This window comes from Dendrobates tinctorius, unplaced genomic scaffold, assembly GCF_039654945.1.
Source record: "Dendrobates tinctorius isolate UK_male_01 unplaced genomic scaffold, ASM3965494v1 ptg000230l, whole genome shotgun sequence".
NCBI lineage: Eukaryota > Metazoa > Chordata > Amphibia > Anura > Dendrobatidae > Dendrobates > Dendrobates tinctorius.
Genome location: NW_027361897.1, coordinates 5553530 through 5577438, shown reverse-complemented (window position 1 = coordinate 5577438; position 23909 = coordinate 5553530). Strand labels below are relative to the sequence as shown.

At 43.2% G+C, this 23909-nt stretch overlaps 1 protein-coding gene across 4 annotated transcripts in view; it reads right to left on the bottom strand.

Moving 5' to 3' along the window:
- Positions 1 to 23909, bottom strand: part of BTRC (beta-transducin repeat containing E3 ubiquitin protein ligase) — a 314397-nt gene that overhangs the window by 255165 nt on the left and 35323 nt on the right. For 2 of the 4 annotated variants that reach the window (XM_073555796.1, XM_073555797.1), the window contains exon 1: positions 853 to 1125. The exons of the other annotated variants lie outside the window; for them this stretch is intronic. In XM_073555796.1, the coding sequence (XP_073411897.1) occupies positions 853 to 870 (18 nt within the window). In that variant the 5' untranslated portion in view covers positions 871 to 1125. Of the gene's footprint in view, positions 1 to 852; positions 1126 to 23909 lie in introns of those variants that run through there. 4 annotated transcript variants of the gene reach the window in all.

The following is a 23909-nucleotide window of genomic DNA, read 5'->3' as shown; positions in this document are numbered from 1 at the left end:
CGACTATGGGGGGACTGAGGCGACTACAGGGGGGATCCGCTGGCGAGGCGACTACAGGGGGATCCGCGGGCGAGGCGACTACTACAGGGGGGCCTGCGGGCGGGGCGACTACAGGGGGGGCCACGGGCGAGGTGACTACAGGGGGGGGGTTTGTGCGGGCAAGGAGACTACGGGGGGCCTGCAGGCAAGGCGCCTACGGGGGGAGCCGCGGGCGAGGCGACTAAGGGGGAGGGAGTGCGGGCGAGGAGACTACGGGGGGCCTGCGGGCAAGGCACCTACGGGGGGAGCCGCGGGCGAGGCGACTAAGGGGGAGGGAGTGCGGGCGAGGAGACTACGGGGGGCCTGCGGGCAAGGCGCCTACGGGGGGAGCCGCGGGCGAGGCGACTAAGGGGGAGGGAGTGCGGGCGAGGAGACTACGGGGGGCCTGCAGGCAAGGCGCCTACGGGGGGAGCCGCGGGCGAGGCGACTAAGGGGGAGGGAGTGCGGGCGAGGAGACTACGGGGGGCCACCTATAGAGGGGGTCAACAATGTCGGGCCCTCATCACACAGGGTGCACTGACAGCTGCCAGTCTCACAGTTCAACAATAGATCGGTGCAGGCATATCACGGGGCAGTGCGCCGTCATCCGCCCTGTCCTCGCCACAGCCCCCATTACAGCTGCACTATGTGCTGCAGACGAGACATAACCCAAGATTCACAGCAATATCAAGACACAGAAGCCCCAGGATGATGGCAGAGGCTGATGTGCCAGGCAGGTCCCCCGGTCCGGAGCGCACCCCGCCGGGACATCATCCCCGCGGCCGGTCACCACCGCTGACATCACAGCAGCACAGCAGGTCGTAAATCAATTACCTTTTTGTAAGATGCCATCACCCCCCGTACACCCAGATCAGAGAGCCACTTCCTCGTCCGATGACATCATGGTCACGTGCTCCTCTGAACTATGTCGGCTACGGAAGCCTAGCGGGGATTGGAGCGCTGGGAAAGCGAAGCTAGGATGTTGTAACCATGGAGATTAGAGAGGCGAGCTCTCCCAGAAACCTGAGCCTTTCTATATGGAGAGTGTTTATAGGAGTTTTCCCCCTATTGTCTAACTAGAGGAAATATTTATCTCTAATGATGAAAATAAAAAGCACTAATAAAGGAAAATTATTAAAAAAAAATTAAAATTAAGCTTTTATGACCAAACCTTTTTTTGTGCACCCTTACTCCCCTTTATCCAATGATGTACACACGTTTTTAGTGTATTTTTTTGCAGTATGAGTTGTAGTTTTGACCATCACCTTTCACTTCACCATATAATGCACTGAGAGATGGGGAAAAATTGCAAGTGCTGAGAAATGGGGGAAAAAGCTTAGTATTTTGGGTTTTGCTTTCACAGCATTCATTGTTTGGTAGAGATGGCCTGGTAATTTGATTCTTCGATACGATTATGGCGATACTAATATATATATATAAATTAATCTCATTTTTCAAGATAAAAAATGTGAGCTTTGTAAAAAAATAAATAAAAAATAACATTGTTTGGCTCACCTCCTTTTGTTTTGCCGTCAATGGAGTTGTGTGAGGACTTGTCTTTTTTTGCAGGGGTTGTTTTTAGTGTCATAATTTTGGGGTGCATACAATTTTTTTTTTTGGGGGGAGGAGGGTTGGCAGGTGCAGTGATGGAAAAATAGAAAGCAATTCTGATGTTTCTAGTGTGTTTTTCTTTGTTGTTTAAGGTAAATGGATTTTTTTTTTTTACATTTTTTGTGGTTAAAAAGAAAATTGAGTATATATATATATATATATATATATATATATATATATATATATATGAGTTTGTTTCACCCCTTTTTAATTTTTCTGTTCGTCTTTTTTACATTTTTAATTTACTTTTTTAATACATTGGAGAGTTTGAGGAGTGACTCGATCAAAAAAAATGGACAAATCTCCATTTATTTTGTTTGGTTTTTTTGTGGACCACTCTATCTAGAAAAATACTTAGACATGTGAGCAGGGATAGACTGTAATGAGCACATATTCGATCCATGAAAACACAGATAGAACCCGTACGCAAAAAGTGGACGTCTGAATGAGCCCGACTGACAGGAACCTTTAGGCCAGGGTCAGACTTGCGAGTACAATGCGAGAAACTCACGAATCAATACCCGGCACTGCCACCGGCACTCAGGTCCGGAGTGTGCGGTTGCACGTATTTCTATGCAGCCGCACACTCCAGTCCCGAGTACCGTCGGCAATGCCGGTTATTGATGCACGAGTTTCTTGCATCACACTCGCAAGTGTGATCCCAGCCTAATGCTGATGATTGTGTGGCGCCCCTGAGGCTTCAGTCGCCACAGAGGTACTGCACCTTCTCCTAAGGTGTAGTGCCCCACCATCCAGGTAAGGTGGGAACTCCTGACCACGCTCCACACCTGGATTCCACACACAGAATAGTTCAGTGGGGCCACCTAATAGCTTTATGCTGGGGGTTAGCAGAGCACCCCTCGTGGAACCCTGCTTCGTAACACGAGATGTGCTGGGAGGCGGGTGGAGTAAGATGATACAAAAGAGTGGGAAGAGTGAAAGTTATTGGTTAGTTGGTTTGAGGAGAGAGTAGAGAGAAGAAGGGTGTCTGAGGGTCGTGCTGCAGCAGGTCCCAGTGATCTGGGCTGCTGGCACGAGAAAGACCAGAGAAAGAGACTGATAAGATTGATAGCCTAACCTTCCATAAGAGAGAGAGAGAGAGAACAGATCGGAACGAAGGAGAATAGAAGGACGGTGGGAAGCAGGTTGAGAAAGAGAGAGAACCCTTCCAGTCCAGAGAGCCCAAAGGCCGGGGCCCGGTCCCCGAGGTTGATTGGCTCTTTATGTCCGGCAACAGACACCGGAGGAGTAGTGAGCCGCTAACGCCTTGCTCCCATCATAGACTTGGGACACAACAGCAACTGAATAGAGAGCCGGGACGCAGTGAGGAGTCCCCGAAGCAGGCTACAGCTGTCTGTCATACAAGTAAAGACAGGGAACACCTAGAGAGAGGCATTCCAGGGTAACTAATTACTGGAGTGCTTTGCACCTAAAGGCGCATTGGAGGAGTCGTTCAGTAAGGTACATGTTGGCGGAGTGTGGAGGGGAGAATCCTATCCTGCCTGGAGGTTGGCTGGAGCCCTGACCTGGAGAACACAGTACGGAGGCAGGCAGTTGTGTGAACTGCAAACAGTGAGTAAAGCTTTGGAACCGCATACTCGGGTGTCCTCCAGTTATTCCAGCACCACTACACCTGGGTACCAGCCTCCATACCATTCTGCGCCTCTCCTCATCCATTGCACCTACACTGCCCTGGGACTACAGCTCCACCTGTGGGGAGCTATACCATCTCTGCTGCACCACACCATCAGTCCCAGCGGATCTGCATGCAGCGTTGGCTTACCATCTTACTTGCCAAACACCACGGGTGGCGTCACGAACTATTCATATAAACTCTAACACCATTGACATCACCGCCATTGATATTGGGCGCCCAGGGCCACGGACCGGGTCACCGCTGCTGACACACATTCCCGCCTTGACACCGGCCCGGTACCGAGTACCCCACAGCCTTGGGAGGGCGACCCAATTGCATCATTAGCGCTGGCAGTGTTCATGGAGTTTTCGAAACAGCGCAACATGCAAGGCACATCCTGCATGGAGACCCACTCATTAGTCATGAAGTGGTGATCCGCAGAGCGACTCACCCAGTTTTTCCAGTATGTGCATAGTGGAGTTCCACCTTGTGGGTACATCGCACGATTTCACCCACCCGTTATTACACATCGCCAGGGCAGGCTTCAGGTCAGCAGCACAAATCATGTTTCTGTCTGTACTGTGAGCCCCAATCCACAGCTCCTGCGCAGTGTGGGATTTTTCCCACAAATAAATTAGTTTAAGAACAGCCTGCTGTCCTTCCCCCCTGGCTGTGCTGAAGTTGACGGTGCAGGTGTTACATTGACCAGATGAGGAGGCGATGGAGGAAGCAGAAAGGAGGACGATTCAACATGGACAGAGAAACAGCAAAAAAAAATCCAGCAATCTTTGGAGGTGGTAGGACACTCACCAAAACGCTTTCTGCCTCAAGCCCAGCCACCACAACATTTACCCAGTGGGCAGTAATCTCTCTCTAACGTCCCTGCCCGTGCTTACTTGTCCATGTCTAAGGCGGCCAGGGTGGTAGGTCGTGGCCACGAGCTGCAGTGTTCCCACACCCTGGCACCCCACAAATAAAGCATAATGTCTCTTCTGCTGTATGTGCAACATGCTCAGCAGAACATTCACATTAATTTCCAGAGTCCCCTCTGCCTCTGTCATTCCGGCTCCAGATGCACGGGTCTCACAAATAACTCTGGATTCAATGTCCATTCTTAACAGTTCAACATTATTCATCAACAGGGTTTTCATTACAGATGCGGTATAGTGCGTACATAGTGACATTCCTAGGGCTTTCCGTCATCCTAGCAATCTCTGCTCTTCCTGGACAATCCCTGTCCCATCCTAGCAATCACTGCATCTCTGGGCAATCTCTATCCCATCCTGCCAATCACTGCCTCGCTGGACAATCTCTGTCCCATCCTGGCAATCGCTGCATCACTGAACAATTCCTGTCCTGTCCTGTGATGTCCGTGCCTTTAGGCAGCTTCCTCTCATTCCCCTGGTCTGGTTTCAAAAGGAAAAGTGTTACGAATAGGTCACCGAGGAGGATGGCAGGAATAGACTAGGCCACCAGGAAACCAGAAAGGTTGGCAACTTAGCAGATTGCAGACCCCTGATCCTAAAATCACAACTAGCAGTAGCCATGGGGCATACCTACGATGCCCTGGATGCCTCGGCAGAGCCGGAGAACCAACTAAGCTTAAAGCAAGAAAGGTGAAATCTAAACTGCCCCGGAGTAGAACCCTAAAGAAATAGATAGCCCCCAAACATAATGTCGGTGAGACAAGATGAGGCACAAACGCAGGCAGAAAATAGACTGAGCAAATGATAGGGCCCAAACTGTCTAGATAGGATAGGAAAGGAAAGATACTGTCTGCAATCCAACACATCTGATGTACAAAAAACACTGAGGTCTCACAACCTCTATCCCACTATATATACTGAACAAACTGACATAAGCTGTAACATATGGAGCAGGGTCCAGCACTGCCCCAGCAGGTAGCACACTGAACCCTCACAGCAAAGCAGAAAGAGGCAAAACCAGATCAGATGCAAAGGATTAGCAAATGAACAACTTAACTGAAAAATGCAGGATCAGGCAGGAGACAGCAGACCTCAAAATGCACAGGAAGAAACTAATCACCAGCAGCAACTGAGGGAAGCCTGTTCACTTATATACTCCCAGTCAGTAACCCGATTTCCATTCATCGTCGTCAGGTGGCAGACTTCTCTCAACCCAGCCAGCTCCACTACCCACAGTAACCACCAGAGGGAGCCCCGAGTAGAAAAGGTAAAAGGCTCACTGTCTCAACATCTCCTAATCCCAGCTGTAGGCCCCGGCTCCTCCTCGGAATGGTTACCGTTTAAGTTGGTGACCTCCTGCCCGCCACTCAACCTGGGGTCCCTTCTTGCCTTAGCAAGTTCACCCCCATGGCTATCGGACTGTCCTCTTTTACTGATGTATCATTACTGCCCTCTAACCAGGAAGTCCTATCACTATACCTTACTGCTCTACACTACACGCACCTGTAACTCCTCCCAGTCTGGAAAACCCCTTATGCACAAAACACACAGCGGCTTTTAGCACAGTACTACTACAGATATATGTTGCAGAGTACACACAGTGGTTTATTTTCAGAGTGGTCACTATGTGACGCTACAAAAATAAATAAAAATGTAAAAATTGGTGGAAGTCCCCGCTATTTTAAATAACCAGTTAAGTCTAAGCAGACTTCTTCAGGCTGATATTAAATAGGCTGGGAAAATCTATGGATATTGGTCCCTTCTCAGCCTATTCAGATGACACATGACATTTATTAGATGCGCCATTCTGGCTCTTACAGATTGCCCTGGTGCATTGGCAGTCGGGGTAATATATTATGGGGTTGATGTCAGCTTTGTAATGTCAGCTGACATCAAGCCCAGGGGTTAGTAATGGAGGTGTCTGAGCATCAATGCAAATCACATTTCATATATTGCATGTCTTAGATTGGAAAGGGGCCAATATCCATGGACACAGCCTATTAATATCAGCCCACAGCTGTCAGCTTAGCCTTTGCTGGTTATTAAATATGGCGGAACCCCACTTCATTATTTAGGGTCCCCTTTTTTAATAACCAGTAAAGGCTAAACAGACCACTGAGAGCTGAAATTAATATGTTGGGTACCTTCATGCTTATTGGTCTCTTCCTAGACTAATAAAACCAGCTCACAGCTGTCTGATTTTCCCTTAGCTGATTATTAAAAATAGGGAGGACGCCACGCAATCTTTTTTTTTTTCATTTGTTTGCTAAATACAAGTACAGAAAACTACACACGCAAAACATTGATTATATATCTCACGGACACTTTCTCTATCTTCATTTATCTCCATCTTTGCACATCTAACAAATAAACATCTGTCATTTCTATTTCAATACATGTCACACTGATGGTGCAGATGGACAGAACACGGATGCCACACATGTACACACAGATAGTACCAGTATTCGTCTTTCCAGCAGCGGAGATATCAGGACACATGAAAGAGGCCTTATTCTTTTCCACAACTTTATCCCTGATCTGTCTGGTGTGTTCCTTGGTTTTGATGATTCTGTAGTTCTACTGAGTAAATTGAGCCCACCTGCATGCAATTTATTCTAATTATGTGACTTCTGAAGGCAATTGGTCAGTCAGGATTTTATTTATGTTGGAGTATCAGACTACAGGTGGGCTGAATACAATTGCATGTAACAATTTAACAATTATCAGAATTATATATTTTTTTAAATTTAGAAAACCACGTATCATTTGCTTTACACTTAATAAATACTTTTCACTTTATGTCGGTATATCACATACAATCCCAATAAAAAATACATTTAAAGCTTTTGGGAGTAATGTACAAAAAAAAATGTAGAAACATTCACGGGTATGAATACTTTTTTAAGGCACTGTACATCTCCAGAGTATAGTAACAATGCAAGCTCCAAGATGTGCAAATATTGAATATATGACATATAACCTGCATTACTGTTATATTGAATACACTTAGTGCGCAAATTGGCAAATTAGTGTGCGCTCACAAGCCATGACAAGGCGACCTCTCTCTGATGGGATGGATCCTAAACATTTCTAGAAAACATTCTTATCTTCTTCAAATTTAAAGGGCAGGTAGAATCCGATGCCGATTAAAAACAACTGAAGGGCTCATTCACACCGGGTTTTTTTTGCGTACAAGTGCTTTTTCATCATGGATATCACTCGTAATTATAACATTGCATGAGATTAATACGTCTGATTTTTCGTGGACTAGGCAGCCCACGCAAAATTGCGGACGTGTCAGATATTGATCCAAGTGACAGATAAAAATCTCAGCAATACAAGTCTGTGTGTCAGTGGGGTGGGGGAGAACAAACAAACAAAAAAAAACAACATGGACATCACTCGGATGTTTTCAACAGATAGGAAAAGTTATAAATACTTTTTCTGTTGCTTATCTGACAAAAAGTGATGAAAAAGTGATGGTAAGAATGGATATACTGGTCAAAAAAAGCAAAAACAAACAAGCACACACAATACAATGATGAAGCGGACAGATTTTCTCATATGAGAAAATTACGAACGTCTGAACAAGCCCTTAGACTGATGGCAATCACTACATCCAAAACTATAAAATTAAAAAACAAACAAAAAACCTGACCATCACTTCCTAAGGGAATCAAGAAAGTGTGAACAGGTGCATGGAGGGCACACTATTAATATATGGGGGTACAAAGTTGTGACTGTTACTCTATTGAAGCACAGGAACGCAATATTATTATATGGGGGCAGAATTAGGGCACCAATGCTGTATAGAGGAATAGAGAGGGTTACTATTCCTTAAACAGAGGCAGAGATGGGGCACTATTACTATATCACGAGCAGAGAGGGGGCACTCCTACTATATGGAGGCACAGCTATAGACATTATTACTATGTGGATGAACAATAGGGGCACTTTACATTATGGAGGCACACATTCAGGCACTATTACTATGTAGAGGCACACAGGGGGCGCCATTTAATATGAAGAGGAACAATTGGGACATTACTACAATATGGAGACACAAGGGATGGTTATAGGACTATGCGGTTTGTGTAGAAGTGGTGAAAAGTGAGGAGGGGGCTAGAAAAGCCATCGGCCAAAGATGCAGGCGTCTAAAATTCTGCAGAAATGAGACTTGGATGGAAGTAGTCATTGTGGCTGTCTGGGTAAAATTTAGAAGACAAAGGAAAGTTTAATAACTCCAATCAGATATGTCAATGAATTTATCTGTACTGTATATACTTATATGATTTCGAGTTCATCTACCATTAGATATCTACCATAATTTGGTCAATATATGATGGAAATATTGGTCTTGGGACAATGTCTTTTGTTAATGAGCAATATAGAGGTATTATCCCTACTGTATATGCTGTTACATGTGGTTATGGTCTGGCGGTCTCATTTCAGAGCTCATGGTAATTTTGGTCTTGGTACTTTGAGTAATACCACCACACTGATCTTAACCAATGTGTGGTGGTAATTTATGTTCATGGTGCAGTGGTATTATCTATTCCTTATATAGTGGTATTAATGGTCTTGGTATACTGGATTTTTTTTTCACAAACAGTATGGTGATTTTATTTGTATAGTTGCATGATTTAGTGACCATTTGTACTCTGTAAATGTGGCATACACTCCGATCAGCCATAATCCACTTTCATATTTCACATTCACTGCACAGCAAATTCTTCAAATGCCAGGGCTGAATTTCAGTTCAAGTCCTGCTCTACTTGTAACCCAATGCTACAAATAAAACTGCAGCTCACACTCAAAAAAAAAAAAAATTTTGAAAATCAAGTTTAAAAAGGTTTGAAAAATACATGATTAAGACAAAAAAGTTAAAACTCACTGTATAAAATTTGTTATCCCTGTAAAAAAGGAGCCTGTCACCCTCCAAAATGCTAACTATGAGTACTTATACAGATATGTAGGGAACTAAGTACATATTAAAATCATACTTAAAGCAGACCTGTCACCAGTTACGGCGACCGTCATTCAGAGCTTATAGTGGGGACGGAAAGTTTTCAGACTCCTTTAACTTTTTCACTCTGTTTCATTGGAACCATTTGGTAAATTCAAAAAAGTTCATTTTTTTCTCATTAATGTACTCTTTGCACCCCATCTTGACAGAGAAAAAACAGAAATGTAGAAATTTTTGCAAATTTATTAAAGAAGAAAAACTGAAATATCACATGGTCATAAGTATTCAGACCCTTTGCTCAGACACTCATATTTAAGTCACATGGTATCCATTCCCTTGTGATCCTCCTTGAGATGGTTCTACGCCTTCATTGGAGTCCGGCTGTGTTTAATTAAACTGATAGGACTTGATTTGTAAAGGAACACACCTGTCTATATAAGACCTCACAGCTTACAGTGCATGTCAGACCAAATGAGAATCATGAGGTCAAAGGAACTGGCCAACGAGCTCAGAGACAGAATTGTGGCAAGGCACAGATCTGGCCAAGGTTACAAAAGAATTACTGCAGTACTCAAGGTTCCTAAGAGCACAGTGACCTCTATAATCCTTAAATGGAAGAAGTTTGGGACCACCAGATGTCTTCCTAGACCTGGCCGTTCAGCAAAACTGAGCAAGTGTGGGAGACGAGCCTTGGTGAGAGAGGTAAAGAAGAACCCCAAGATCACTGTAGCTGAGCTCCACAGAAGCAGTAGGGAGATGGAAGAACGTTCCACAAAGTCAACTATCACTGCAGCCCTCCACCAGTCAGACCTTTATGGCAGAGTGGCCGACGGAAGCCTCTCCTCAGTCCCAGACATATGAAAGCCCCCATAGAGTTTGCTTAAAAACACATGAAGGACTCCCAGACTATGAGAAATAAGATTCTCTGGTCTAATGAGACGAAGATAGAAGTTTTTGGTGATAATTTTAAGCAGTATGTGTGGAGAAAACCAGGCACTGCTTATCACCTGCCCAATACAATCCCAATAGTGATACATGGTGGTGGCAGCATCATGCTATGGGGGTGTTTTTCCGCTGTCGGGAATAAGAAGACTGGTTGCAATTGAGGGAAACATGAATGCGGCCAAGTACAGAAATATCCTTGATAATAACCTCTTCCAGAGTGCTCTGGACCTCAGACTTGGCCGAAGGTTCACCTTTCAACAAGACAATGACCCTAAGCATGTAGGTTACTAGCAGGAACGTGGCATGCAGTGACAAGCAGGAGTAATGGTCTCTGGAGGTACACAGTCTGTGCAGGGGATGGGAGAGTGCAAATCGGGCCTGCTTGTTGGCATTGGTCTGTTGAGAGGGAGTCAACCTTCTCCTGTAGCACACGCTGTCAACTTGCCAAAGGCCCTGTTCTGGCACTCCCCGTCCCTTTTATCTCAGACCCGCCCCCTACAGTCAGGTGCAATGGTCTCTTCCAGTCAGAAAGTCCTTACCCCGGCAACAATGGCAACAGTCCCGACAGTTCCGGCCCTGACACGAGAGAGATACCACTAGCCCGGTCCATCTCCCTACAAGCACATAGCTAAAATAAAGGAGTGGCTTCAGAACAACTGTGACCATTCTTGACTGGCCCAGCCAGAGCCCTGACCTAAACCCAATTGAGCATCTCTGGAGAGACCTGAAAATGGCTGTTCACCATCCAACCTGACAGACCTGGAGAGGATCTGCAAGGAAGAATGGCAGAGGATCCCCAAATCCAGGTGTGGAAAACTTTCCCAAGAAGACTCATGGCTGTACTAGCTCAAAAGGGTGCTTCTACTCCATACTGAGCAAAAGGTCTGAATACTTCTGACCATGTGATATTTCAGTTTTTCTTTAACAAATTTGCAAAAATTTCTATATTTCTGGATTTTTTTCAGTCAAGATGGGGTGCAGAGTGTACATTAATGAGAAAAAAGTGAACTTTTTTTGAATTTACCAATTGGCTGCAATAAAACAAAGAGTGAAATATTTAAAGGGGTCTGAATACTTTCTGTACCCACTGTAAATGTGACGTTTTGCTATAAACGTTAGTCTCCAGTGTCAAATTGCATGGATAAAGTGCTGGATAGCATTTGCGCCACAATGTCTGCCATAGAACAAAGTGCAATTTTAATACATACGCTTAGTACAAGTAGAGTATCTTTTTGACAGTGCTGATTAAAAATCTATCCAGCTCTTTTTTAGAATAATGTATCTTCATGGTAACAGACTACAAACACTTGTAGTCTGAACCCACAGTTATATTTTCTTACGTCTGAGAAGAGAATGTAATTGTAAGAACAGAACAGTCATTTATAATGAAGTCCTTTTAATGTATTGAGCAAATCAAACATTTGGGAAAAAATTACCGTATTTTTGGACTATAATGTGGAGAAAAATGGGGGGTGCGTCTTATAGTCCGGGTGTACCAGCTATGGCTGTGATGGGGAGGTGGGGAAGTGGTTTCGGTGAAGCAGCGGGTCACAGAGGCAGGAGGCTGCTTTTAACTCCTGTGCCCGCTGCTAAAGAGAAATGAATATTCACTGCATTCCACACCCATGGGAGTGGAGGGCAATGAATATTCATTTCATTTCTTAGGATAGCAGAACAACTGGTCACTGGTATTCTGCGGAAGCAAACAGTATGAGCAAAGTGCAAAACGGAATGCTTTAACAGTGCAGACAGAACAGGAACAGAACTGGATATAGCAAGAGTAGATAATCGTCGCTCCAGCACCCTCCTTATGACGGAGGGGCCAGAAGTAGTAATCAGTGTGCTGCCATTTGTTAAATGACATTTTCAAAATGCGCGCTGTCCCTTTAAGAGACTGGAGATAAGCGTGTGCGTGTCCTAAGCATTCTCCCTGGAGGCCTGCTAACAGCGTGCCAGGAAGTGGGGGAGAGAGAAGCAGCAGCAGGACGCCGAGGGACAGAGAGAGAGCGAGGATCCTGACAGGGACCTCGTAGAGGTACAGGGGCAGCCTCTAAAGCAGGAGCGGGTGAGGTACCAGAACTGGGGGCAGTGCCAGAACTGGGTGCAGGGCCAGAACCAGGTGTAACAGGGCCAATCATACCAGGACTGGGATGGGGCCAATCATACCAGGTTAAGGATGGGGCCCTGCATACCAGGATAGGGATGGGACCATGCATACTATAGGGATGGGACTAAGCATACTATAGGGATGAGGGCGATCATTCCTGCCAGGATAAGAATGAGGGAGACCATTCCTACCAGGATAGGGATGAGGGGGCCATGCATACCAGGCAAGGGTTGAATAGGCATGCATACCAGGATGGACATGAGGGCTATGCATATGAGGATAGGGATGAGGGAGCCATGCATACCAGGGTATGGATGAGGGGACCATGCATTCCAGGATAGGGAATATTAAGTACAGAATTGACCATATTTTTTGCTTCAGTTTTTTTTTCCTAACTTCCGCCACTAAAACCTAGGAACGTCTTATGGTCCGGTGCGTCTTCTAGTCTGAAAAATATGATAGTTAAGTAAATGTGCCAAAATTCTGACTCAGTTTGCCCAAAAAACTGGCATACTATAGCTTAGAGGAAACTGGATATTGTTTTGTGGAAAAAGGGGCTTGAGTTAAAAGGGGTTTTCTAGGCACATGATATTGACCAAATATGATGATGATCGGTCATCAGATCAGTGAGGATCAGACACCTGGCACCTCCACAGATCAGCTGCTATTAACTCCTATTCATGAAGCTTATATGCAGTTCTCAGCAGAGGCCACAACACATTTCACAGAGCTCTGCAGCTTTGTTTAAGGTTTATATCTGGTTGGATTTCATTTCAAGAGATGAGCAGATCGATTCATGCGACTCCGGTCCAGCATAGAGGTCAAAAGGTATCTGGCGGCTAGATGGGAGTCCTGCAAATTTCTTACCTCCTGGTGCCACTTTTGATCAGCCAGGTATGGCGTAACGTCATTTGTGTCATATCGCACAAATGACATTGCGCCAACCCTGAATCGAGAGCCATGCCGAGGATTCCGAAAGGTAAGAGATTGGAGTACTGAGTATCGATCCGCTCATCTCTACTAATAACAGTTAAATGGTGGGGGTGTCAGGTGTCAGGCCCCCACCAATCTAATATTAATGCTCTATCCTAGGGACAGGTCAACAATATTACACGCCTGGACAACTCTGTTAGGATGCACCACATTGCAACAAAATTTGGTATGCAGTAAATCAACCAGGAGGTAGACTTTTATTATTTCCAAATGCACTATGTTTTTCTTATAGGTCTCTCAATAGGACACCAGAAAAGCTCATGGTCTAAATGCATAAAAAAAAGTAAAAATGTTATGAAATATTCTTGGCCTTTAAAAAATATAAAAGATAGTTTGTAAATGTAGATTTATTGTCTTTTTACTAACCCACCAACACATCAATACAAGAGTAATAGCTCTCATCCCAGCTCATTGTGAATAATAATTTAGGAAGTACATTTCCCATCCAAGCACAGTTCAGTCATGTGGGTCCATGCATAATTCACAGGAAATTATCAGCATCCTGCTGATCACTCAAACACAAGCCAGATCAAGACATAACTTGGTCACTGTCAGAACCAAACATTACTCACTCATTGGATGCCAGGTTCGGCTGGATTCAGGCACACTAGCCTACAAAACCTGCCAGAGCGTGCCTTAATCCAAGTATAATTCACTCAAAACCAGGCAGGAGCGTTCCAAGCAAAATACAATTTAGGTGAATTGTATCATTATAAAGTAAAGGATTTGCACAAATCATTTTGTATTAAATATAAAAGTCATTTGATTTGAAAAACATATTGGTTGTATTCTAGAGATGGATCTGGTCTCCAATGAAGGTCACACACGCCACAGAGGCAGCTCCGGCAGCTGCCATAGGAACAGAGAGAGGTAGCTCCCAAAAGAAGGTTGACCCATCTATGAGATTACTCAACATAGATTATTATAGTGGTTTGAAAAAAACCACTATATTGTAATTAAATAATCAAAACTGGATTAATTTATGTTATGGTATTTACAAGTTTATCACTTATAACTTAAAATCATTATGCACATAGTGATGCCATAAACTCTGCAACATGAACTAATGGGAATCCTGAGAGAAGGCAGCAGCTTCTGGCATCAGTGTAAGCAGCCTTTTCTTACCTCAGCACTGTTAGTATCTGTATCTCCAGTATTAGAACAGATAGACAGGGTGGACAGCAGTGTGAGCAGCCTCTCTTTACTTCAGCACTGCTGGTATCTCCAGCATTAGATCAGATAGACAGGGTGGACAGCAGTGTGAGCAGGCTCTCCTTACCTCAGCACTGCTGGTATCTCCAGCATTAGATCAGATAGACACGGTGAACAGTAGTGTGAGCAGCCTCTTCTTACCTCAGCACAGGCAGTACATCTTCCTATACATGAGAGGGGGTGGAGGTCCCTACGTCACATGCTGACTAACTCCAGTCTCAATCTAGTTCAATGTCATTTTTTTTTCTGGAGAACTTGAAGTAACCTAACGTAACATGTAGTAAGTGTCTACGACTGGAATTTACGATGGATATGCTTTGACTTAGATGCTGCAGCTTACAAATATTTATAGATCTCTGTCCAGACATGTTGATTAATTTCTTTAATCATCCACAGAAGGATACCCAAGGTTGCACAGCATTTAGAGGAGAAATACTCAGGCTTTGACCATAGACCAGCTCAAAGGGAGATTTACTTCATAATAGATGTGGTTGTTTGTTGTGAAATCAGGCTAAGGTAGCAGCTTGGACCAATTAATATTATGATGAGGAGGATTATTTTTGAAGAAACTGATTGAGCACTTGATGGATTTGTTCCATGTGACAGTTACTTTAATGACCGTAATTAGTAGTCCAGTCAAAATATGGTTTGACCAGGAACAAATTCCAAGAAAGAGTTTTATGATTTTTTTATTACTATTATATGTGGGGAACAACATATTAAAAGTTTTCCAAAAATCGATCATCACAAAGGTCCTAACTATGACGTCATAAGACGATGACAGCCATCGCACTAAAAATAACGAATATTTACCTATTTCAAAGCTGTAGCTTTAGGTTACAGAAGAGTTTGCATTTTGTATACTATATATTTTCATATAACAATTTTTATACAAAGTTTTATACTAACTACATGGACAGGCGAGGTCATGACGTCATCAATGATGTCATGACATATATGTACATTTCTAGAAATTATAGAATTAATACACAGTGCATTTTAAGACCTACTTCATCACTGAATAAGCATGTCAGGTCAATAGTCACTATTTCCATCATCAGACACTGCTTCCTCACTCATATTGTCACAATGCCCTTCTTGACATGGTCCGCATACCCGTGAACAGGTAAGTCCATGTCTTTTGCAAGTGCACCGAAGTGTACTGCAACCAAGAGAACAATTGCAGTGAATTATTTTCAGAGGTGTTTCTGGCGCGGGTGAAGTATCCATCATCACTGGAACTAGAATGTTGTTCTGCAATTCCCATCCCCATTCAGTAGTGTCCATGGCCTCACCATTGCCCATCCAAAGCATCACTTGGAGGTAACTCCGAAGGGCATGATACTTCGTTGCAGAGGAGGTCGGTGGCAGTCGTTCAGGTGTAACAAAGATTTTGGCTGAACCAACTTTTTTGCAGAGAGTAGAATACCTCACTGCAGACAGATTGTCTCCAGGTTTGCCCCCCAACAATGCCACCATCGCTTTACACCCAGCGTCTTCAATCTCAGCTGTTTTTGTTAGGTGTGGAAAAGATTTTAGCACAGCTATTTAAGACCGAGTCTACCTTCAAAACCTTGTGTAGACCGAGTTTTTTTCCGATTCCAAAAACCGCAGAAGTGGTATCGCAACCCGTGAATGCATGAAGGAACAGAAGACTGCTACAGAACATGGTTTCCCAGGAACTTCTTCATAACCTTAATGTCGTATACTGTTGCAGGACTCCCTTTATCCGAGTAGAAATAAAGCTTGTTGCCATCACTGGTTGACGCGTGATGAAGTAACAACACCAAAAGATCTGTATCTTCGCCAATGAGACTACTACTTTTGTTGGATGACATTGACACTGCTGCCTTAATCTCCACATCTGCATCCCCTTCTGATTGTATTACGTAGCAACCTCTGTCATTCATGCGCTGTGAAACGAGATTGATAAGAGACTGTTTGTTTTCCACATTCGAAAGGAAGTCCTCCTTTTTCCCGACAAATTTTGTTCCTTCAGCAATGTTCACTTTGTTACTTGTTCGTTTTTTGCACCGTCGCTGATGGGTGATGTCCTTAGTGTTTGGTCCTCCAATGTAACCATCAAATACTATCGTAGCCTTACCATAGTGCTTTAGTGTGAAAGATGCATAGTCTTCAGCGATTGAACAATATGTCTTTCCTTCTGACCACTTCAGTCGATGGAGAAGAGAACCTCCGTCAAGAACGTAATGTTCCACTTCTGGTACATCCTTGAGTACAGCTTCATCTGAACTCTGTTCTTTTATAGCAGCCATCAGTTGTGCTTTGTTTGGTTTGCGTAAGATATGTTTTGCCTCAAAGAGGGATGGTGGGTATGGTGAAAGTTCATAGGCCATCACCTCATCAAGGGAAAGATCAGCAGTTTGAGACACCACAAGAAACCTTCGGAACAAAAGAGCGGGGTCTATTGTTCTGTCCTTAGCAACGTCAATAGCCTCACTGGATGCCATGGTCTTGGCTTTCATTGACCGCTTGTACTTAACTGAAAACAGTAATTGACCCTCCATTGTTGACACTATATCTCTGCCAATGGTGAACAGGTTATGGACATTCACATCCTTATTTGCATTGACACCGGTGATAATGTTGCGAAGAGACACTTCATCAGAGAAAGGTGAAAAGGTCTCGAGTTTATCTGCAATTTTCTCCAGGTCTTCACAATGCCTTCTCGTCCTTGACGTTCTTGCCTCCTTGTGTTGTTCACTGGTGACAAAGCTCTGGCGAGTGAAACCCTGCATTGCATCACTGTAGGAAGAGGACACTGGCAGAGACAGAGTCCACAAGGCCCTTTGATGTTCGGACATTCCACTTCCTCTGGTGAGTCCTCCTGTAGTTTTTAGGGAGCGCATCAGAGCTTGCTTGATGACTAGGTCGCAACCCAGGCCTGCCCAGTATTGATCAGTCCGCCTTACAACATGCAAGCCATTCATAAATCTATGGAAGACTGATGGCATATCATCTTCCAGAGTGGTCATAGACTGGAGGTAAAGGTAGGCGGCCTTCACATAGTTCCCATGCCCAGCAGCTGCAAGAATGGGCAAACATACGGCTACAGCATGAAGGTGCATCAGCCAGGATCCTGTACGATCGGCCTTGATAAGCTCCCTTGCAATTCCAACCATCTGTTGGTAATTCAGCCATAGTTTACTGGTGCGAGAGTGAGCGGATAATCTGTTTCTTTTGGTGGACAAGAGGTGGATAAATTCACTAAGGCAGGTAGAAGTGATGACCGAATTCAAGTCACTCTCCCCTGTCAGTGTCCGAGCATACAACTGCTCAAGTTTTTGCAACAGGTCTGCAAAACTGGGATGGTCGCAAAGTACTTTGTCTGCAACTTGCTGAGTAAGATACAGATCAAGGAGGAGATGGCCACGAACTGCACGCTGAACTGCCTTTCCAGTCATGATGTGTTGCACAGCATTGTCACCGTAAATTGTTCCCAAGATCTATTTGATTCCACTCCCATCCATCAACGTTCCTATGGCACCCATAAGATTCATCAATGTGTGGAAGCTCCCGAGCATCAGGACAACATCTCGAACCAGGCTGTCTTCAGGCACCTCGTGTTTGATTTCTGACGCTTTCCAGTAGAGTGGCTGATCGAATGTAACAACTGCAGCGGATCGGTGTTTATGAGCAAGGTTGCACAGATGCTCAAGAGTAGAGAAGATGCATGACTTGTCTCCGGAATACATGTCAATGAAGGGCAGGAAGATTACCAAAGACGACCCCGGATGATCACAGTCTTTATGTAGCATGTGCATCATTCCATTCCAGCTCTGTGCAGGCTGTTTGAAGCGTAAGGACATCTCCCACAATACATCAACACAATGGTCAATGGCGTCAAGAAATAGCAAGGGCTTGAATTTTATGTTTCGGCGAGTGTGTTTTGCGAAACGGTATTCCCTTACATCAACTCTGCTTTGTTCAACTATCTCCAAGTCCGCAGTCTTCCGTCTGAGAACAGTGCGACTGACCTTCCTTCCTGGAGTCACAGTAGCTATCATCCCCATGCCGTGGAAAGTCCCCTTCCCATCTAACGTGATGATATTATGATCGACATTGTCCGCAGCGAACAGCAGTGCCGTATCCAGTCTGTCTATGGTATCACCGAGTACATCCTGACCAACAGAAGTGGCAGCGTTTTCCTCGAATCGCTGAACTTCCAAATATGATGAATAATATCCCATGGCTGAGAGACTGTCTACAAGAAATCGAGACCTGAAATGATGATGGAGCTGGACTGCTAACCCAAGCTGCAATGGAGCTACTACAGCCCTGGGACGTACAGCCTGAACAACTGATTTTCCAATGCTTGCAACCTTCCTGTGAATGTCCTTTCCAACGAAGAGGGTTTCAAGCAAGCAAAGCAAACTCAGGGGTAGATAATCTAAGGCAGACTGACATTCAAGTGAAGAAGTCTTCGGATATTCATCGGTTGAAGATGGGATCTTAGACTTGATATCGCTCTTGATTAGTTTGGCTGCAGTCTCTATGATGGCTCTCTTCTGAGCTTCTTCATCCGTTTCCTGACTACGGAAATAGTCCCTCAGGATTATTCTGGTCTTTTCACGGAATGTTACAAATGTTAGGCAACCCTTCACACTCTGCTATGAATAGCGAATCGCCATACCTCTCCTCCAGCCTATACCTCAGCCATTTATTACTATAGGCAGCACTGTCTCCTTCTACAAGATACTCCGTCATTTTCTTTGCAAGATCTGTGACAGTCAGTTGCTCTTCATTGTTGTCCTGCGCACATTCTCAAGAACGCTTGCTCTTGGTCCATGTTCATCGGCCTCCCTACCTTCCGCGGTTTCTTTGTAGTAGATCCACCACCAGGACGCATAGGAATTCCGTAATTTGTCCGAAAGTTAATGTCACATGAACGATGATACAGACAGTCTGCAGCATGTAAGTCCTTCACAAAGTATGCGATTCTCCCTTGAATGGTGATTGCCCAGTCATCATTACGCTGTTTGCAATGTGACAAGATGGACCTTACAAATCCATCCGTTTTAACAAAGCTATAGTCATCGAAATCACTACTAGATCTTGTCTTCACCACTTCATGTCCACAAAACAAACACTGCGTTGTGCTATCACAGGATCCAGTAGCCACCCGTGTACCTCTCTTGGCAGGTAAACGATGAACGGAAGTAGCTTTCTTAAGCAAGTCTATTTGCTTCTTGTTTATGTAGTTCATACGACATCTCTTGTGCACCACTGCTCCAGCAGATACCACAGTGCTAACGCCCCTCTCAATACTGGCTTTATTGATCCCTTCAGCTCCTTTCGCACCAATTACCACTCTTTCTCCATCATCTTCTACTTCATGGCTGCATAAGGCGTTTCTTGACTTTCCATCATTCTCAGCTCTGTAAAAGAAGATAAATAAATCGTTAAATAATATAATAATAGTAGTAATTGTAAAAGAAATATGATAGACACTGAAAGGCGAGTCGCATTTAACATTTTACAGCTTTGGCGGCCATATTCTTTGACGTCACATTTGGACCCTTTGTGGTAACCCTATCTTGGTAAACTTTTAGTATGTTTTCCCTACATGTAATACTACCAAAAAAAAACAATAAAACACTTTCTTGGAATTTGTTCAGGGTAAAGGATTTTTTTTTTCGTATTTTGACTGGACTATAGAGGTCTGGGAAAGTCTTCAGGGCCACACAGTGCCCTCTGACATTTGTCATAAGAGATGACACAAACTGGAGGACTGTAGAGGTAAAAATTTTTCTTAAATATTATTGTAGGCAACTGAGGACCTGACAGTAAGGCTAGTTTCACACTAGCGTTTCTTCACGCAGCGCAGGGCGCCGCTAAGCCCTGCCTGCCCCCTCCGGTCATCTCCTCCCTACTATCGCACAGCGCTGCATGCGATCTGCGCACCCTATATTTAGCATGTTTCACTTTTTGTATTAAGAACTGAAATAAATTAACTTTTTGTTGATTATATTCTAATTTTGTGCAATGCACCTGTATATCAATACACACACACATACATATAATTGCCTTAAATTGTCCGTCATCCACTTCCGTCTGGATGTCCCCGAATCCCACAATCCACCACGCCGCACCGGAAGTATGCTAGACAGCCATATAGGAATACCAAAGTGATGCCGCTCGGATCCAGGACACAGCTGCAATCCCGAACGCCGCTGCGATCTCGACCACCGGTCGGATGCAGGCCGCCGCTGCGATCCCAACCGCCGCTGCGATCCCAGCTGCCGCTCGGATCCAGGCTGCCGCTGCGATCCCGAACGCTGCTGCAATCCCGGCCGCTGCTTGGATCCCAGCCGCCTCTGCGATCACGAGGCTGTGAAAGGGGTGTAACAAGGGGGTATAACGAGAGAGGTGTAATGAAGGGGGTGTAATGAGGGGGAAATAATGAGGGATGCCACCGCCGGACCCCCGCCTGACTACACACGCTGGATCACGCCGCTGCCTGCCCACCTCTGTGAAGTCACGGCCGGCAGGAAAGACCGCGGCTTGAGGCCTGTGCTGGAGATTGGGTGCGGCTACCCTCTGGTGGCGCCGCACACCATCTCCAGCACAGGCCACAAAACACCGTCTTTCCTGCCTGTTGTGACTGCATGGAAGTGGGTGAATTATATATATATATTGAATATATATATTCAAACAATGTAAAGAACATATAGCCAGCTCACCATAAAGGAGTTCCTCGTCGGTGTTCACCTTATATTCTGCACGGATCCAGGCAGGGAGTGTGCCCCAACAAATAGAAATATGAGAGAATTGGGATCCAGCAAAAACATGAAAGTTCACCATAATTATAAAATCTTCTTCTTTATTTATCCATTAATTCATATAAAAAATGTATGAGGAACTCCAAACAATTGATAACATTCCAGCAAAGGGACTACATGTTTCAGCACTATGTGCCTTCTTCACGGTCCTTTTTGAACTGAGCTCCAACACTGACAATATATCCTCCTTTGTGGAACATATTCAAATGATCCTTAATTAAAAGCAGTGAAACAAACCAATTAAAAACACCTGAGTAGATGGTTGAAACTCAGTTCAAAAATATTGCTAGAAAAATACATATATTGAACATGTTTTATACATAGACCAATGAAATAAACATTTGGTAATAAATCAACAGTGATATGGAATAACCGCCTCACAAAAAAATAATAAAAATTATTAGACATATATGAAAAAAATATAAACATCATGTGGTAGGCGCGATCTAAATATCAGAGACGATCACAAATATAACTCTCAAAAGGAAAGATATGATGGAGTAGTTATAAGGTAGGGATATAATCTTATGAAAACTAATAAAGGCTCTCTAGGGAAAAAAAAACAAAAACACAAAAAACAAAAAAAAAAAAACCCAAAAAAATTTTTTTTCTTTTTTCCCCCTTATCCTTTTTTCTTTCCTTTCCCTCTCCTTCCTTCCCCTTATCTCTCTTTCTTACTTAATATTGTGTAATGAGATCCATTCTACTGTTTAATCCGTCAGGAACTCTAGTCTCTAATAAAAAGATCCACCTACTTTCTCTAGAGAGGATTTTACTTTTATGATCACCACCCCTTCGTGGTTTTGTAACCACCTCTATTCCCCTAAAGGAAAAGCTTTTTAAATCTCCTTTATGCACATTAGCAAAATGTTTGGAAACCGCAGAGGCTCCTGCAATAGGCAAATTAACTGCATCCGACAAATGTTTTCGCATACGCTGTTTCAATGAATTAGTGGTGCAACCCACATATTGAAGTCCGCAAATATTGCAATCAATAAGATATATTACATTTTCTGTATTACAATTAATAAAAGAAAAAATCTCAAAGTTTTTTCCATTTTTTATAGAAGAAAATGTTTTTGTTTTAACAATATATTTGCAACACTTACAAATTTTTGCACCACAACCAAAACAGCCTACAGTTTTCATCCAATTTTGTTTCAATTTTTTGTCTGGATCAGTAAATAAGCTTGCCGTCAACATAGATCCTATAGTAGGAGCTCTCCTCGCAACAAATTTAATTGAATATTTTTTTAATATTTCTTTCAATTCACCACTTTGTTCTAAAATGGGTAAATGTTTTTTAATAATGGAGACTATTTGTTGATACTGTGGTCTAAATTTAGTGCTGAAAACTATACCCAAATCATTGTTATGTTCTTTGATATTTTTATATTCCAACAATTCCTGTCTATTTAAATTATCTACTATGCCTCTCGCTCTTTTAAGAGACCAGTTTGGATAACCCCTGGATTTTAATCTTTTTGCCAAAAATTGAGATTCTTTTATATAGGTATCTTTTTCTGTACTGTTTCTTTTTGTTCGAATCAGCTCACCTGTGGGTATATTTCTAATAACATGGTTGGCGTGACATGAATTTGCCATCAATATACTGTGCATAAAGGAGATTTAAAAAGCTTTTCCTTTAGGGGAATAGAGGTGGTTACAAAACCACGAAGGGGTGGTGATCATAAAAGTAAAATCCTCTCTAGAGAAAGTAGGTGGATCTTTTTATTAGAGACTAGAGTTCCTGACGGATTAAACAGTAGAATGGATCTCATTACACAATATTAAGTAAGAAAGAGAGATAAGGGGAAGGAAGGAGAGGGAAAGGAAAGAAAAAAGGATAAGGGGAAAAAAGAAAAATTTTTTTTTTTTTGTGTTTTTTTTTTTTTTCCTAGAGAGCCTTTATTAGTTTTCATAAGATTATATCCCTACCTTATACCTACTCCATCATATCTTTCCTTTTGAGAGTTATATTTGTGATCGTCTCTGATATTTAGATCGCGCCTACCACATGATGTTTATATTTTTTTCATATATGTCTAATAATTTTTATTATTATTTTTTTGTGAGGCGGTTATTCCATATCACTGTTGATTTATTACCAAATGTTTATTTCATTGGTCTATGTATAAAACATGTTCAATATATGTATTTTTCTAGCAATATTTTTGAACTGAGTTTCAACCATCTACTCAGGTGTTTTTAATTGGTTTGTTTCACTGCTTTTAATTAAGGATCATTTGAATATGTTCCACAAAGGAGGATATATTGTCAGTGTTGGAGCTCAGTTCAAAAAGGACCGTGAAGAAGGCACATAGTGCTGAAACATGTAGTCCCTTTGCTGGAATGTTATCAATTGTTTGGAGTTCCTCATACATTTTTTATATGAATTAATGGATAAATAAAGAAGAAGATTTTATAATTCTGGTGAACTTTCATGTTTTTGCTGGATCCCAATTCATATATATATATATATATATATATATATATATATATATATATATATATATATATATATATATATATATATATATATAGTGAGGTAGCGCTGTTATTCGGGTAGGGGATGCTCAGCAGCCACAAAATCAGATCCGTCACAGATTTTCCATAAAGCAAGCATAGTCCATGTGGTTTATTCAACATCATAAACCCACAGCAGCAACAAAACTTCATATAAACAGCAGAG